Source organism: Temnothorax nylanderi, unplaced genomic scaffold, assembly GCF_030848795.1.
Source record: "Temnothorax nylanderi isolate EJ_2023f unplaced genomic scaffold, tnyl_v1.0 TNYL_tig0022_pilon, whole genome shotgun sequence".
Classification (NCBI taxonomy): Eukaryota; Metazoa; Arthropoda; class Insecta; order Hymenoptera; family Formicidae; genus Temnothorax; species Temnothorax nylanderi.
The window spans coordinates 1,272,054-1,290,213 of NW_027249084.1; the positions used below are offsets into that span (position 1 = coordinate 1,272,054).

The 18,160-nt window shown below is 36.5% G+C and overlaps 1 protein-coding gene across 14 annotated transcripts in view; it reads left to right on the forward strand.

Moving 5' to 3' along the window:
- Shaker (potassium voltage-gated channel protein Shaker) overlaps positions 1–18,160 on the forward strand; it is a 119,274-nt gene that overhangs the window by 57,317 nt on the left and 43,797 nt on the right. Inside the window, exons 1-3 of one of the 14 annotated variants that reach the window (XM_071700495.1) lie at positions 5,149–5,543; positions 5,632–5,761; positions 9,490–9,791. The exons of 11 other annotated variants lie outside the window; for them this stretch is intronic. In XM_071700495.1, coding sequence (XP_071556596.1) covers positions 9,712–9,791 — 80 coding nt within the window. In that variant the 5' untranslated portion in view covers positions 5,149–5,543; positions 5,632–5,761; positions 9,490–9,711. Of the gene's footprint in view, positions 1–5,145; positions 5,762–9,489; positions 9,792–18,160 lie in introns of those variants that run through there. 2 more of the 14 variants (XM_071700497.1, XM_071700496.1) reach the window with 2 other exon arrangements.

The following is an 18,160-nucleotide window of genomic DNA, read 5'->3' on the forward strand; positions in this document are numbered from 1 at the left end:
GATTTTAAGGGCCACTCGATTTTTAAAAATACAACTACATGATTTAAAAATACAATTACATTTTTCTTACACAATATATGTGCGCGCATGTGCGTGTGGAAGGGGGCGGTTAACAGCTTTTTAATTTATCAGCAGTATAATACTAATAGGATAAAATATATAATTCTCCAAATCTTCCAACGTTTTCTGTTCGATCAAAATCTTTTTTGTTTTTATGTAGCATCTTGTTTTTCCGGTAGGAACGTAATTTGTAGAGAATAATAATAGATGAGTGTCGTCTATATCGAGTAGCGATGGGACTAACAATAAGTATCTTACAAGTGTTCAAATCTGTTGGTGTAGTTTCAAACTCTCTATGATTACTTCGAAAAATAAAAGCAGTACTTCCAAGTAGACTCGAACGAAATGGGTTTGTACACCCTTTATCTCATAAAGGGTTCAGAAAAACAAGAGTATTACTTCCAAGTGGATATATGTCGATTCGAATCTTTTATGAGTGCATTACTAGAAATTTTACGTTCCTTCGAATCAAAACGTTTGTATTAAGTGGCAATTATTTTTATATATTATACTTTTTGACAATTACAAATATTATATCTCTATTATCAATCATTAAAATTATATATAATAAAAATATGGTTAAAAATATAGAATCAAAGTTACTTGAAATCTTTACACATATACATATACATAACTAACAACTTCATTCTTGGAGTTCGTGTACGACGTGTAAAATTTGATACTTTACGATGGAAACTACTTATAAGTATAGGTGCATTCCTGCAGATGCTCATTCCAAAATTCGAAACTAACTATTTAGTTGGGATTGATTACTTCGCAAGTCACAATGTATATAAAATATTATTTCTTATGAATTAATTTGAATCCTAGAAAATGGAACTTGATTATTGGATTTGACTAGGATTTTTAAGTATACATTGAACTTGATCCCATCTCTAATTTCGATTCGTCAAAAACGGGTACGTCGATCATCGAGTCCAAGTTCCCTCGAAAGAACCTAGCGGTCATTCTCCGCCGAAAACGGCTCTAGATTCGTGTCCTTACGAAAGTTCCTTCGAGCACGATTGGAAAATAGGTCACTGGGTGCCGAAATCGATAGACGATCCGACGTACACGCCGCATGGTAACTGCATTATCGACAATTCTGCGAAGGAAATCCTGACCTTCGCCCGGACGGATGGCGCGACATATTTTAGTCGGAAGAGATACACACCGAGCATATATCAGAGCTCTAACAACGCACGTATGAACATATGAACAATATTTTGCCGTTAATTTCCATAAATAAAATCTTAACAATTAATTATATCAAAAGCGCGGTGCACTCCATCGAATATTTTTTTTTCTTTAGTAACACAATAAATTTCTGTACAACGCGTTAATATAATTCTACATTTTGCTCATTTGCTACAACAACGATGTAACTAAGAAAATGTCATTTTTGAGTGGTTTGCAAAAGAATAGACGGAATTCAATATACTGAACATAACAAATAAAAAAATTAAGAATACATTCGCAGTTATTACACCATAATTATATTTAAGAATAATATCACAAAATTTTAACGATTCAAAACGTTGAAACTCACTTTCTGAAAAAACTTCGTTTTTTTTTAGTTGCTGTCTGCTGCAGCAAATGAGCGATTTGTCATGTAATAGAAGCCATTTTTAATACTTGTCCGTTCGCGTGCAGACTGCGGAAGTATCTAGCTTGCTACTTGTGTGTACATATCTACTTTGTCCGCCATTCTACAGACGTAGTTACTTTGTCTTCTCGTAAAGGTATCTATATTGGTTATCTGTACGAATGTATTTACTCTGTCTGTATCTGTGTACCTACTCATCGAGGTAATCATTCGTGAAATCGAATTTATGTTGCTACTTGTTGGACATAAGGTTTTGAACGTGTGGGAAAACGACTTTCTCGGTTATTTTACATGAACGGACGCTCAGTATTGGAGTTGTTAACAAATGAGGTTCTATATTTCCCGGAAAAATTGTTTTTATACATAATATATAATATATATATTTTTTCTCTTGTATAATCTCTGTTTGTATATGTATAAAAAAATAATAAAAAGAAGACTAATTGAAAAGTAATAATTAGAAAAATAACTTTGCCATTGTTTTTTTATACAAAAAGTAAAATTGCGATTAGATTATACGATGTTCTATATACATATATAATCATATTTTATATATTATGTTTATATATTGGTATTTTTTCTCAGTTCTCAACTTTACTTAAAAAAAAAACAAAAAAAAAAACACCAATGCGGAAACTATCCTTTTAATTATTTTTCTTGTATATAGAACAGAGCTTATACAAGAGGAAGAACATATATATATATATATATATATATATATATATATATATATATATGGATATATTTTATATATAATTATATATAAAAACTTTTCCCCAGAGTTTGCTAATTAGCCTTATCCGACTTGAAAATAGAAAGGTGGAAAAGATATATAAGGAAAGAGATATTCCGGATACAACTTTGCAACTCTTGCTGATCGAGCAGATTCGTGATAATCCGCCCGAAAGCGGTGGCATTTATCTAGCCGTGAAAGAGCGAATTTAAGGGCACATTTTTATTCCACGTCTTGGCATTTGAGATTTGCTCGTTTATTCTTTGAGCATACAAGGAGAGACGAGGGCAGTCCAGCTGTGCATAAATATAACTATTTAAGCGTGAAATCGAATTTACGTTCGTGTGCACCGCTATACGTCGCCATGCACTCATTCAAGAACGAACTTAATTCAAAATTCAAGATAACTCGGTAACGGAAAACACAAGATGTTTTCTTCCGATACAAAATGATATGGAAATATCGCTATTATATAGCGTACACTAATCAGGAGAGAGAGTTCAAGTTGACAATATACTTCACCAATTTAATTGTATAGTTGGTACATCCTTCAGAAATCCGTATATAGCGCGAGATACCTCGCGCATCTGACAAATGCAAGTGAGCGACGGCGACGTCTAGGTGACATATCAATTTATTCCGGAAGTCTGATTAACGCCGATGTTTCACCGCTAACGATCTTACGGCGCGAACTGGCAAGCGCGTCTGGCATCCGCATTTCCGCGTTTATTCCCCGAAAGTCAACGGCGACCAAGCACACCCACGCGACAGACAGCTTTGTTTCGGCCCCATGGCCGAATTTACGTCACCGCTTATATTGTTGATCAATAAGGACGCCATTCTCGATGCGTGTCGCATCTCGCAGTGGCCCAATTCCGTATTTGGCCAGACGATGTAATACCTATCGTGACTTAGGTAATTGGTTACGATCAGTTGGGCGGTTGGTGCGGCGGGTTAGCCGCCGATCATACTTTAAGCAAGCCCAGACAGCATGGATGTCTGAAAGACGTTGTGAAGACATCTTTAAGACATCTTTTAGACATACGTGTCTAAAAGACATCTTACAGATATCTTTATGGCGTCTTTTTAAACATGCGTGCTGTCTGGGAACGCACGCGTGATAGCAATTTATATAAATGTCGAAAGAGAAAACAGAACAAGAACAGAAAAGCGTTGAGAAGAAGATTACATTTTTTTTATTAATCCTAGCTAGCCACACTTATTTTCAAGTCTTTAATTCGCCATACTCCGGTCCGTAAGACTTTGTTGCATTGTCATTTTCATTTTGATTAATATTTTTAAGTTTGTACTGTAAAAATTGGAAATACATAGACTCTGGATAAGATATATATCTGGATATACATATATTTATGATAATATCAGGTCAAGAAAATTATTTGAATTTAAACTGAACTTATTGTAAGGAAAATTATGCTGTTATGTGAAAACTAGAAAACCGAAAAACGTTCAGCGGTCCACTGGACCGGAGTGTGGCGAGCTTGGGTTAAGCGTGCGATCTAATACGCTACGATATGCTATGTCATTCGGAAGCAGAGGCTAACCTTTGACCGTGGTTCGCCCACGTATAGGCGTACTTATTTGCCCTTGGATTATATATTAAACTATTATTAGTTATCAGTAAGTTCAATGGGGTGAACGGCGAGAGTTTCGAGATTATAAAATCTATAACAAACGCGTCGACGATCTGCGAGAGACGATTTTGACCTTTGCGCAAATATTTATCTTATCGCGAATTTTACAAAATCTTTACAACATAAAATTCTGACGCTATGTCATCACACGTGACGATATAATTCTCGCTTGTTTATATTTTTATGTTAAAATATATTTTAAAATAAGTAATTGAGAGGCGCTATAGATTGTCGAACCAAAAATGCGTTTGAAATTCCGTCCTATCAGACTTGAGGCATGGCACGCATTAAGATTGTAAGAACCAGACCTCGAAGTTATAGTCGAACTATCGATATTGGCCGATATTAATAGACGATGGAAATACAGCCGGGACTAAATTTATTTGTATCAATAACATCCACCGAAAGCCCGTAACTTCTTAGACCGCTCCGCGAAAATCGCGGCAATTTGATACCGTGACTTTTTATGGACGCGCATTAATCGCAAAAGTTGCATCTATTAATTTTTCTGTCGCCACTCGCAACGATCGCGATAATTTTCCCTCACGTGGTTTTTAATAATGATAATAAATATATAGTGATGAACGTTTAATCAGTTTTACATACTAATTTAATCTATTTTTACATTTGAAGCGATAATTCCGAGAAAAGTTATTAGGTGCAAAGTCTGTTTTACATTTTGGGGGGCCAGCATGTAAAACCAAATCGACTTATGAGCGATCTACTTGCCGATTAACTCGCGATTCGCGTCCCGATGCCACTTCCGATTGATCGCCGATGGAAACGTCCCGCTATCTCGTCTTTCGCTCTTGCCTTTTTCCTTTCCTTTGGTTTGGTTTAACTGGCGGGAAACTGGTGGACGTACTTGATTGCCTTTGGTGCACAAGTGCGGAAAGAATATCGAGCCAGCAGCGACGCAAGAGGCGCCCCGTGGGTCGTCCCCCAAAGGGTATATAGAAATGGCGTTCGGGATGCGGGGATGGAGATCGTTAGTGGAGGGGGGAAGGGAGCGCGATTGTGTCGCGGTAGTGGAAGCCACCAGGGTGGACTTTAGAAGGACAAGCGTGGCACGCGCTTTCAGCAAACTAAGGCAGCCACGCTGCCGGTCGGTTATCTTCTTACCACTTGATAGTTATCGGTCGTGCGTCCGCGAGAAAGGGGGTGGCTCATATTCGCTCCGCGATTAACCCGTTTTCTCCCTAACTTCACTCATTTATCTCATCTGGAACAGTTTCAAATGCGATTGACGTAATGCCCAAATCTCAGATTAACATCCACGGTGATTTTAAGCGAGCGCAATAAAAGATAAGACGAGATAAAGGCGCATAACATTGGAAACGGAAAGGGCGAAAGATATTCCGTTACTCGACATTAGCCTGGAGTATAATCGCTTTACACGATATCGCGACGCACACGTCAGAGGAGATAAATAATTCGGAAGAAAATGGGTTAATCCGTGCGAAATGACACAATCGCGCACAGATTTTTCTAAGTAAGTGTCTAAGTAAGTGTCAACGTGTACGATGTTCGGCCCGATGTTCAGCGATCGGGGGTGCGTTTAATGGAAAAGTCTCGTGTAGTTGCTCATATCGATGGTGCATGATTCGAATAAATCGAAAAAAACGTACGCGCAAGTGGATTATTTTGAAAGCGTGCGTCGTGCGTCGTTCTGGCCTCGGTGATTGTGATTGTGATTGTGAATCGCCGCTGGTAAAGATTTTGGCTTATCGATCGTGATAAGCGGTGTTGAATGAGAGCGATTTTGAAAATTGAAAACGGACAACACGCGCTTACGCGGTCATAAGTGACTTCGAATACGTTTAGGCGAAATTAAATACAAAGTCACAATAAAACTGGCAATCCACCAGCAATTTTAACGCGAGATTTGGATCACAAACCAGAACTAATTATTTATTAATAGAATAAAAAGACGTTTTTTTTTTACCATGCTCCGAGGCGTTTTTATAGCTATCTCGCGCGACATTTGTCGTGCGTGGAACAGCGACGTTATCGCTCGGGCGGCTTTCGCTGCGATACCCGATACGGTTGCCGACCGACCAGTTAATGGACATTTTGCGCGCTAATTAAAACGGCGATGGCGAAATACGATTCGCGGAATGAATGCGATTTAACGCGCGAGTTATCGGCTGATAAATCGCATTGCGCGGTTGCACGCGATTTTGCAGTTCTTAAATTCGGCCGGCATCACGCTTTTCGTTATCGGATGCGATCCTGTAAGCGGACGTGCTCGATATGTAATGGGAATGAAGTCTATAGCTTGGTTGACCGTAACCAGCCGATATCTTACATTACGCGCGAGTTTGCGCGATTTCCAGCTCCCTAATCTCCAGAATGCTTTCGTATTAACACAAGTTTGTTATTTGTTTAATAGGAAGATCTCTTATCCCTCCGTGATTTGCGGTTACCGCAAAGACAAAGCTTCCGCGCCGTTAATTATTGATTAATTTTCAATTATTCACCGGGCCGCGGGATTCGCGGTAGTAGCAAAGCTCATCATTGATTGACGCGCAAATTACGAGGACATAATCGCAGTTTTCGTCTGTCGAAATGGAAAACAAGAGAGAAAACGCTAATTTGCGGTCGTTATTCACATCACAAATTAGCTCGAACGTGCGTAAAGGGATTGTAACGCCGCGCCGCATTGTTTGACTCGTTGTCGCGCGTGAATTGGTGCAGCGTCGCGTAACGTGTTGGAGAGTGATAGTGGGATACAGTTAATTCGCTTTACTGAACTCCAATGTGCCTAACATATGTATATGAAGTGTTGCATACTTTTCTTCCGTTTAAAATATTGATCATTTTCGAGTTATAAGTAATAAATCTTTCTTCCTCTTTTTCTGCACATTGAAAGAAGAAAGGGTTGTAAATAACAAATACTTTAATGAGAATGTTCTCTGTGTATTGTATAATTTGTACTAATAATGCATATTTTATTTAAGTTGATTGAAAATACATTTAAAAGTATACTCTCTAAAAGCCAAACGGTGAAAGATCATTCAAAACGAGTGAAATGCAAATGTAACGAAAAGTGAAAACTGAGCCCGTACACTTCGAGTGATTCGTCACTCTGAGAAAGAGTAACATTGCGCTCTATAAGTTGGAGTGAGTTCGCACACCACTTGAGTGAAAGGGCATTCTTTTCGAGTGCAGTAGATCCGCGTTTATTGGAGTGAATTATGTCTATAATTTTAAGTGGAAAATTTCACTCTGTTACAGTCATTTATCAGTCGATATCTTTAGTGAATCGTGTTTTTAGAGTGAGATCGTATCATTCCGGTAGAGTAGTCGCTCTAAAAATTTGAGTGAAAATTTTACTTTTAGCCTTATGAGCGCTCGCATTTACTCAAATTAGAGTGACAACTCTCTCTTTTGGACTGACTATCGCAATCACTCTAATATATTAGCGGCGAAACCGCTCTATGAGATTTAGAGAGTATGATTTCAAATTAAGCTCCTTTTCCAAACCATTCAACTTTTGCCTGAATTTCGATATCGCTTAAACAGAACATCCTATATTATAGAATTTTCTTTGAAAGCGAAGAATATATCTTTTACCTTTTCCCTCGTGTTTACTCTTTGTTTTCCGATTCGGAGCATTCGGATTCCTCAGAGCATGTCCGATTAACAGAGCGCTTCTGTTCGCTGCTTCTATTCGTCGTGTGTAGTGCACTTTGCAATTCAGTGATGCGAATCTGCTAATTGCATCTCTTGCGCACGGATGCTTTATATGCGCTAATTCGCGATGCCGACGATAAACATGGCGATATACGTATATACCTGCCGCATCTGCTCATTCAATATCTTTCTTAAGACAACTCTTTTCTTTAATGGCGCACGATCTTTCCATTTTTCCTCGCTCGCAATCGCCGGAAGCTACCGATATATCGGCAATACTTTCATTAAGAAAGTATCGGCTATCAAAGTTGGAGTTCGGATAGAAAAGTACGCGGAAAGTTGGAGCGCTATAAAATGAACGGCGCGTGTTTCTTCTCGAGTTTAGAAGAAGGCTAAAGAAGCCTTCCCTGCTCTTTGCGCTCCGCCGTGGTAGCCGATTGCAATTTCGCCGTCAATCAGTCGCGACATCGGCATCGCGCGGCTCTACAATTTCCGCGAGTACGAGCGCGCGCCGCGCCGACGATGAAAACGTGTCACGGCCGATCGAACCGCGTATATGGACGCACAATGGCATAACTTACGTGCCGTTGTACCTGCGATCGGAGTTAATTTAATCGTAAATGTCCGGCAACACACCGACTCTCATTAACCCACCGATAAATCGATTCGTTCGTCGACGTATTCCGAGCGAGATATCCTGTTTGTTTATATAATAATAATTTTTATTTATCTAAGTTTTTTATTGAATTTTGTTAATATGTTAAAATAATAAAATAGCAAACTTATCGTTTTTATATGTTTACACGGAATATTTTTAGCCAATTGCGAATCGCACGTAAAACGTTTCGGTCGTTTCCCTGCGACGGAAAATATTTCGTCTATACGATGCAAAAATTACGATGCTTTTAGACGATATACGGTGAAATTTTGTTTCATCCCCCGTACCGAGGATAACGCGCTTTTGTGATTAAAGTCGATCGATGAAAATTCACGTTGTTGTCCATGAAGAGAAGCAAGTGGCATCGTAAAATCGTACCGAATTGCGAATCCATATATGCGTTCGGTTTCCTGCCACTTTTATATTGACATTGCGTATTCGCTTTCGATTGCTTTTGACGAAACGGGATAGCTGGAAATGGAAAAATTGGATGGTTTTGACCGTTTCTTATGGGCCGATCTGCATCAAGCTTCAAAAATGAATGTTTAATTTAAAATGACATCCATAAGTTACATATTTTATAAAGAAAAATGGAAGACAATGCTTTCTCTCGCGTTGCCTGTTTTATATCTATTTCCATTGTAATGAGACTGTCCATTTTGTTCTATGAATATCAAGAACAATACCTAAGAACTCTCGTTCCGATTTTTGTCGCGCGCTTCTTTACATTCTTTGTCTTCGTTGCTTATAGCCCAAAGCAGAATGGAAACTCAGACTGAAACTTTCGACACGCAATTAAAATAATGTTTAGCAGTAAAGTTTAATGAAAACGGCCTCGGGAAGTGTAGATCGATCTAGTGTTGCCGATATATCACTATACGCTATTACGTCTGAATGAACTAACTGAAATCAATAGGAATGCAGTTTTGATTCATGTGCACACTTTTAGACTCTTTTTTTTTTTAATTTTTGGATTAACCGACAAAGAAATCTATTTAAGAAAATTGCTGGTGGACTCTATAAAAAAATAAATAAATATAAAATAAATAAATAAAACGTTTTGCCGCGATCTAGCTTGATTTGAAAATTTTTATATTAAAACATTTCTTCGCTTTATCAAATCTGAGTTAAAAATTTAAATTAGGAGAAAGGTGGATTCGTCCGTTGATGGAATCGCGTATATCGTTCGTTACGTCACGAGCGAGCGCTCGTTTAAATATCCTGAAAATAAAAAGACATTCACATGATCGAGGCGTTCAGTGCGCGATGATGCTGAATGGGAATCGGCGCTCGTAGCGGCGTCCAACAGGAAGATTATGAGCCTGGTAAGGTTCCCTAGATTGCCAGCGCACGTGGAGACTGAGATATGGCCGCGGTAGCTGGCATTTATGGCATTTCGGACGAACGACACATCAGATACTCCGATCATCGGCAACGTGACCAAGTGTGAGTTTTAGGAAAGGTATAACAAGCGTTTTTTTTCGAGGGGGGAAGGAAAAAGGTTTCTGTGAGAGAGGAATCTGCGAGTGAAAGTATCTTTCATAAATATTTCATAAAGATTAAAGAGTGTCTTTAGTGGTTACAAAGAGAATAACTGTCAATGAAATTTAATATTCTTTCTTACAAATATTTTTATGTTGTTGAATTTGTTTCACTAATTAGAGGACGTGATTTTAGCGACGAAATTGATCCACTAAGAGTCTTTGGAAAAATTCAGGCGTACCTCGAGTGAACGTGGATGAGAGAAATGGAGATTTTTCTTTCAATAACCAGAGGCTTATAGGGATTGTAAGGGTTAACTTGTACAGGCGTACCCGAACGGGGAATTATAAATATAGGCACCCCTTTGGCGCACCCTCACCTCGACTACGTCAACGTGGAACGGCGGGTACCGCGTTTAAGAATTCATCTCGCGCCGGGAAGAAAACTTCTGCCGTTGTTACACCGTGCGGACGTCATTTGCGCGCTTTACCTTAAAGACCGCAACAAATATAGCCGCCGTTATAAATATATATGAAACTCATATCTCGCGCGCGCACAGTTCTTGCTCTGTACTTCACTGGGAAAACTCGGAAAACGGTATAAAAGACTGTTACAACCGACCGGAGGGCCAATGTGGACATTTATTATATCTGTAATCTGCATTCTTAACGTTTGACATTTTATTGCGTGAATATTTGCCGAGATAATATTTAAAACAATTAGGTAATAAAATGTGAAAATAATAAATATAAAGAGAACAGGGGACTGTTTTGATATACAATCAGTTTAGAAGATAAAGCCATTTATATTTACGGTCTGAATTGGATTTTCGTAGCCTAGTAAAATTTCTGTACACAAATTTCCAAGATACATAAATTTCCAACCTAATAAGTAAATTGCGCACCGATTCTTTGTTGGACTTAAAACACAGTTTTCATTGGAACATTAAAAATTTTCTATCTCCTAATTAATTCAATATCGATTTAATTATTTAATGCTAAGCATCTAAATTACTGAAGAATTTATTGCGAAAAATATTTATGTACTTGGAAATACGCAGAAATTTTATTAGGCTTTAGACCAAGACCCAGTTCAGACGTAAATGGCTTTATCTTCTAGAGTGAAAAAAATTGTTTATTTGACTAAAAATTTTACATTTTAAACAATAAAAGAATCGGAATTATTGTTATCTAGACGTGATGTGACAGGAAGTTGCGACAGAATTCTTAGCGTAGCATTGTGCCAGAGCAGCGAATTATAAAGATCATGTTTCTTGTTTTCTCAAAAAGAAGAGGGCGAGGATTTATTGTACTGCAGTAAGTTTGGACCGATATTACTCCTAGCGATAATTAAATCGACGCACGACGCGAATAGTAAACTCAAATTTAGCGGAAGTAGTGGGTGTCCCATTTACACCGACAGAATTCCTTGAGAATAAGTGGGACAATTCTTAACGGTATGAATAATATAAGAATAAAATAACACTTGGCCACAGAACGCAGCATACGCGGTCTTTTAATAACACACGCCGACAAAAAAATTGTTGTCAAGTAACTCTAATCAAGAAACACCTACTTTTTTATTTTATAAAAGACAGAAAGAATCTATAAGAAACACCTACCCTTTTATAAAATAAAAGAGGGTATTTCTTATAAATTTTAGGTCACAAAAAACAATGCCGCTGTCCAAATTGCTTCATCACGGTTTTAAAGTTATTTTAAATTTTAAGATGAGAAATCTCAGCGACTCATAGGGAAAAATATACATATAATAAATCACTAACCGTCAATAAAGTACCTAATAAAAATAGATGAATGTTAGATTTACACATTGATTCCTTATTAGCAAAGTTTGAAAGTCGGATGGTGGATTTTCCACACGATATTTATCGGCTCAACACACTTTTGCTATTAAAATGTCAAAATTTTAATGTGACTTATTAAAACAAAAATTAAAAAGAAACTTTTTTTCATACTGAAATTTAATAAAACTTCTTTTACTCTAAAAAATGTGTTCCATCAATCTCATTTTAGAATTGTACTTTTTTCATACATTTTTAATAAAATTACTAGGAGCTTTTATTAGAGAACGAAATTAGTCAATAACACTGAAATCCGACTATTCGTTCTCACCAATCTTGCCAAACATGAAAAATATGCCTGCTTTTCTACGCACTATATCCTTAACAAACCATTAAAAAAGTATTCCTGCTATTTGTGAGACAATTTTTATCCTTTGCTATAATAAGGAATCAATGTGTAAATAAAATATTCTTCTATTTTTATTACTTTATTGACAGTTAGTGATTTATTATACATTTTTTCCCGTAAATCGGCGACTTATCTTAAAATTAATAACTTTAAAACCTGAGCAATTTGGACACCGGCATTTTTCTTTGTGACCAAAAATCTATAAGAAACACCTACTCTGATTAAAGTTGCTTGACAAAAAATTTTTTTGCCGGCCTATGCAATTAATTCGCATTAACTCAATACGAGTTAACTTAGCTATATTCGTTTATGGCAGGGTAATAATGTCCGTAATAAAGATCTTGTAATCTTAATCGTGTTCTGGCAAGTAGAAAGGCAAAGAAAGAAGGAAGAAAATGACGGATTAATATCTGTACGCACATGGGATTGCAGCAATTGTCCCGTCGGTTAGATAATCGATTTCCGATATTAAATTGAGCGTCCTTCGAACGTATGTGAGGCATAAGCGTGTGCCCATTGCGGTAGTATAAGTCACCGATACGATGTTGCACACTAAATCGCGGATATTCACATATTATGCTCTGTTAAATAAAAAATTTGTACGCGACAATTATTTAAATTGCTCGCGCAACTTTAAATACTCTTTTCTTTCCAATCTAGATATATATAGTTATAGTTTATATATCAATAAACATTCCCCTGAATTCGAATTCTCTCATCTCTGAAAATTCATGACTTTCTATCTTATTCCCGACGCGTTTGCTGATGTTGCTCACTCTTATCAATATTGACGAAAATATTTCGACTATCTATTTTCTATTCCGTACCTTATCCTCGAGAGTGATACCGCAGAATAGTCGAAGCCGAGGGAGGTGATAAGACAAATAAGAATCGGCAAAGTTAGCAATAGCGCTTGACACGCCTGTCTAGAAACTTTTTAAATTGCCTCCGCTTTCCGTCTCCCGAGATTACGCTTCTCACGTGCTATTGGAAAAAAAAAGAGAATAGGAGGAAAGAGCCATGAAGGAGCGATCGAGGTCGATTAAAAAATAGACAGCTAGGCTGCCAAATGCACGTGCAGTCGTGGCAAGATTCGTCATTCGGGAAATACAAATTGCCTAGCTGCTATATTCCAAGCGGGGTTACAATATTTCATATACGTTATTTATTTTCGGAGGAAAATGGGAGGAATGTTGATTTTAGAGAGAGAGAGATGAGAGAGAGAGAGAGAGAGAGAGAGAGAGAGAGAGAGAGAGAGAGAGAGAGAGAGAGAGAGAGAGAGAGAGAGAGAGAGAGAGAGAGAGAGAGAGAGAGGAGGTATTAACGATCGGCAACTTCGGAACATATTGTTTAATTTGTTCCATGATGCTATAAAAAATAGCACTTAAAATCGCATATTCGGCTTTAAATGCATGACCTCCTAATCAATTTTACAAAAATTTAAATTATTGTAGAATAATTTTAATAATACTAAATTGAATATTGTCGAAAGACAACCTTAACTCGGTCATCTGGGGTGATTTTTACACCCCAGTGTCGAAAAAATAAAGCTCACATTGTAGCAATTTTAATGTGTGCTTCTTTCGTTTTTTAAATATTTTTTTTATTTTTTCTTACTTTTTTTTAAAACATATTGAGTAAATCTATGTACATACTGTCTTTAAATATTATTAAATTATAGAACAATGAAAAATATGCAATATGTAATTAATAACAATGACTTTTAATTGTTATTAAAAACAAATAAGGGGACCATTTTTGTGTGTGGGTTAAAATTCTTTAAAAATCTTTCTGGAAGGAAAAAATTTTGTCAAAAAGAGAGATATATATTGGAAGAATATTATAAGAAAATAGATATTGCAAAATCTTAAAATTTCTCTTGTGTATCCAAGATTAATATTTTTTCCTGTAATATGTAAATTTTACGAATACATACGAAGAAAAAACGTATACGAAATTCAATCCGAACAATATTTCAATAATTGTACATTTAATATGAATATAGAAATAATTAAATATATTTATTATTTCATACAATGATAATTAATTATACGCTATTTGCATATCTTATAAATCGTACGATGAGTACAATCTACAGATCAGATGGAAAACGACAGCTGTGAAGTATGCAGAGAAGTAGATGTAAGTTATTTATATTACGTTGCATATTAGATTCTAATTATACACATCACTGTTATATCATTGTAATTGAAAAGATCTATATTCTCCTCCAGTATTTGCGTTGTTAATAATGTCGACTAAAAAGAAAAACAATAGTTTATTTTTAGAGGAGTGTTCTCCTTCTTATAAAGGGTACGCTGTCGCTTTTTCGCTCATGAATGTGAGATGTACTTTACGAAAAATAGGTATATTTGGCGCGAGACGCTATCGTGCCTCTTGATATACCACGTGTCTTTATCTCTCTAAAACATATGGTAATAACGTAAATGTAGAGTGCTATAACTGCTATACGATATCGACGGGACAGTATCTTTGCAAGATATAGTAACGCAAGACTAACCAGTGGTTTTTCGTTTTTACCGACTGTCTTAATATCTGTTAGAGAGATTTGAAAGTAAGGAGTTGTGCAACAGCGAATCGTCTCCGTATTTACGACAATTTTTTATAAAGTTTTTGAGTAACGATTATCTCAAAAAAGGATAAGGCATTGAACTTTTATAGAAGGTCATTGACCTGTTTCTGACAAATAAGAACTCAATATTTAAAGTGTCTAACTGTTTTCGTCGTCTTCCATTTACAAAAATTGCGCTCTATCATTAAATGATTAGAAAGGTTTCCTCGAATAAATTGATCACCTAGTCTCATAGCAATTAATTTATTCAATATATTTTTTATTCTTGTACGTAATGTTATCGTTGTCACACTTTCAATCTATTTTGTTGAGTTAAATAGTGAATACACATACGATTAAAAAAAAATCGGGATTAATAAATCCTACAAACATTTTAGTACCAAAATCAGCACAGTAATTAATTTGCTCAATATATTTTATTTTTGTGGTTTTATGACTTCAAAAAATTATTAAAGATAAAAGTTAATATATGTAATATATGTGTGAAATATGTAATATACATATATTGTACTTTTTATTTTTAATAATTTAGGATTATTGAAAACATGTAAATTGAATATCGTCATGTACGATATATTTCGCGTGTCTTTCAAATAATGATCGAGTTGTCCTAATGTTTTTAATCTCTGAATTCTTAACTTTTCAGTTTTATCATATTGTCGCGGTTCCTTTTTTGGAAAAAAATGTATATTTGCTCGTATGTTACTGGTTTGGAATGCTTTATTGATACTGTTCGCGGGACAAATACACGCAATTCATACAGTTTTCTCCCGTGTGACTGGAATATTCATCGATCCGTGTCGAGGCACAGTTATTCGCGACATATTTTCCATGTCTGCGCGTGCACCCTCGTTTTCCACTCCTGCCCGCTTATTCCCACCCCTTTGCTATCCCATAACAATTGCACGTCACATATGTGACCGCGTATATCGTTAACCTCCCGAATGCACGGAGCATTACAAAAATAAGACATGTATCCTATTTTTAGAATTGATAACTAACATCAAAGTTCTAATATAACTGTTTGTTATAAGAAACGATTTAAATGGTCATCCCTCATAAATCTGTTTCGCACATTTTCTCACTTATTGCGATATTTCGAAAGGTCTTTTTAATAGAATCAGACGGCGCCTACGCTAGATTACTTTGTTTTTTTTTTAATTAAACAAGGAATTCCTTTTTCGCACTTTGCGAAGCTTGTTGGAAAATATGATTGTTTATTTCGATTTACTTCGATTAATCGACGATGTGCCAAAATCTCACGAATACTGGTGCAAATTGTAGTTGCACTAGCCAAAGTGAATTCGTTAGTTCCAGTTTCGATAAAAACTACCGAGTGGTGTAAAATATAGATATCCAACACATTGAATTGTTTTATAAAACGAATTGATTTATTAGGTTCCAGTTTCCATTTTCTCAATTATAACTAGAGAAGAGGAATACGTTTTATCTCACTTTCCTCTTTAGCGCTTACGCGTTTACGGAAAAATAACGCTCGCTTGTTTGTACACTCGTCAGACTGATATTTACATAGCACGCTTCAGCTTCCTGGTAATATCCGGTTGAAGTTTGCTCGGCAAATTCGCCGGAAATCGCGGACATCAGCGCCTGATTTCGCTAACGTCTGATTTCGTCTGATTTCAACGCTTGCCTTTATTCAACACCGGGATTACATGAAGTAAAAATGTTCGCCAAAAGAATAAACGGAGCACTTGAAATCTGTAGACTCCACTTTTAGTTCTAGCTGTCCGTAAAATTTGTCCAAAAACTCTCGTGTAGTTTTAGCTCTTCTTTAAAAAATGTTTGGTGGATTTAGTGCGCTTTAAAAAAAAAAAAACTATGCGCGCGGTATATTTTTACAGTCTCGACGCTCATCAAGTGCTATATGCGAGAATCGATTTCAATGATCGATCGACTTTTTTTTAATATGTTCTATTATCGAAACAATTTTATGGTTTGCACACATAACGTGTGTGATACCAGCATGACTTGGTGCAGTAAAGTCGATAAGAGCAGCCGGAAAATTGGCCGGTAGTTGTCGCCATCTCGCGGGGAAACGGTGAATAGAGTCACCCTTAATGGCGATCTGAAAAAGTTCGCGGAGTATGCGCCTCTTTGTTTACATCCCTCTTTGTTGTCATCTCCTTCTTATTTACTGCCATCGAGACCTTCGCGTTAGCCTATCGATCGAATTGCGGGACTAATGCGAAATTTTCGAATGCGTCCCGATTATCGAAAGAAAGAAAACGTAGAAGGACTCGAGAGAAGCCCGTAATTTTGATATTAGAGAAGCACGACAACGCATTGAGTGTGTCTCAAATTATTATTCTAAAATATTTGCTTGCAGAATTTTGAAACATGCCATCTCGAAAAAAAAAACAAATTTTTTAACATAGTAAAATAAATAATGGAGGGATGTTTGCACAATAGTCTCTCATTTTTCTAATCTCATCCTAAACAACACGCATGTTTCAAGTCGGGAGATATGATGTCTTAATGACGTTTTTAAGACGTCATATTCCGATTTGAGACATTATGTTTACTGGGATAAAAATTAGAAAGAAAAATACAAAATGAATAAAAAGTGAAGCCTCGTATTCCGCGAATTTACTAAGCTCTCTACTTGACTCTCCGATTCTATTTCTGTTCTCGCGCGTCTCATGTTTTTGAATAAAATCGCATATTGCATTTGCCGCTAAACGAAGACAGTTAAATAAGACTCTTTATAAAACGTCGGGATTCTAGAAATCGTGTTTTGCAATGTTCCATTGAAATAAACAATTTCAATGGAAAATTCTTTCTTAGATTTTTTTTCACGGAAACAATTGTAAGCATATGCGCGCAAAGCAAATATTTGCTCACCGCGGCGGATATCCGTGATACGTAACATTCGGCGTTATTAACAAGTGCTCCGCGGTTAGTTGTTGCGAGAGAATGAGACGAGAATGGCGATTTATGCGCGCGGATGGAACCGCGTCTGTTATAATTAGATGGCATTTTGAAAATTTGTCTACGGTTATTTCAAGTATTTCCGGAATTCGACAATACGTACGAAAGGGAGTTACATTTTGTCTCAGAAGAATTTCTGCGTGCAATTATTTGAATGCTTTGAGATATTTAAATTAGCTCTTATATAAAGAACATGTGTTATTTAATAAATTGACATTTGACTTCCTCTTCTCGCAAAGTCAAAAGAATTAGCGAGTCCTCGCTGTGTGAGAACGGTCAGTAATTCGACACGTGTCATTATACTAGTTCGCACGACACGCCAATGACGTCATCCACCGGATGCGAAATGCGGCCGCGTTCGCGATAAATTATGAAATCCGTCAAGCACCATTTAATTTTGTGTATTTTATGTTTTCTATTTTTCTTCTTTTTTTTTTATAATATCCAGGAGTATATCTTTTACTTCAGTTCTCTTATCGATAACGTTGATTATCTCGTGATTTACTGTCCCTTGAGAGTATCTATTATTTAGAATGGCGTTCAAAGATCTTCGATATGTAAACATCTGGGAGTTATATTAA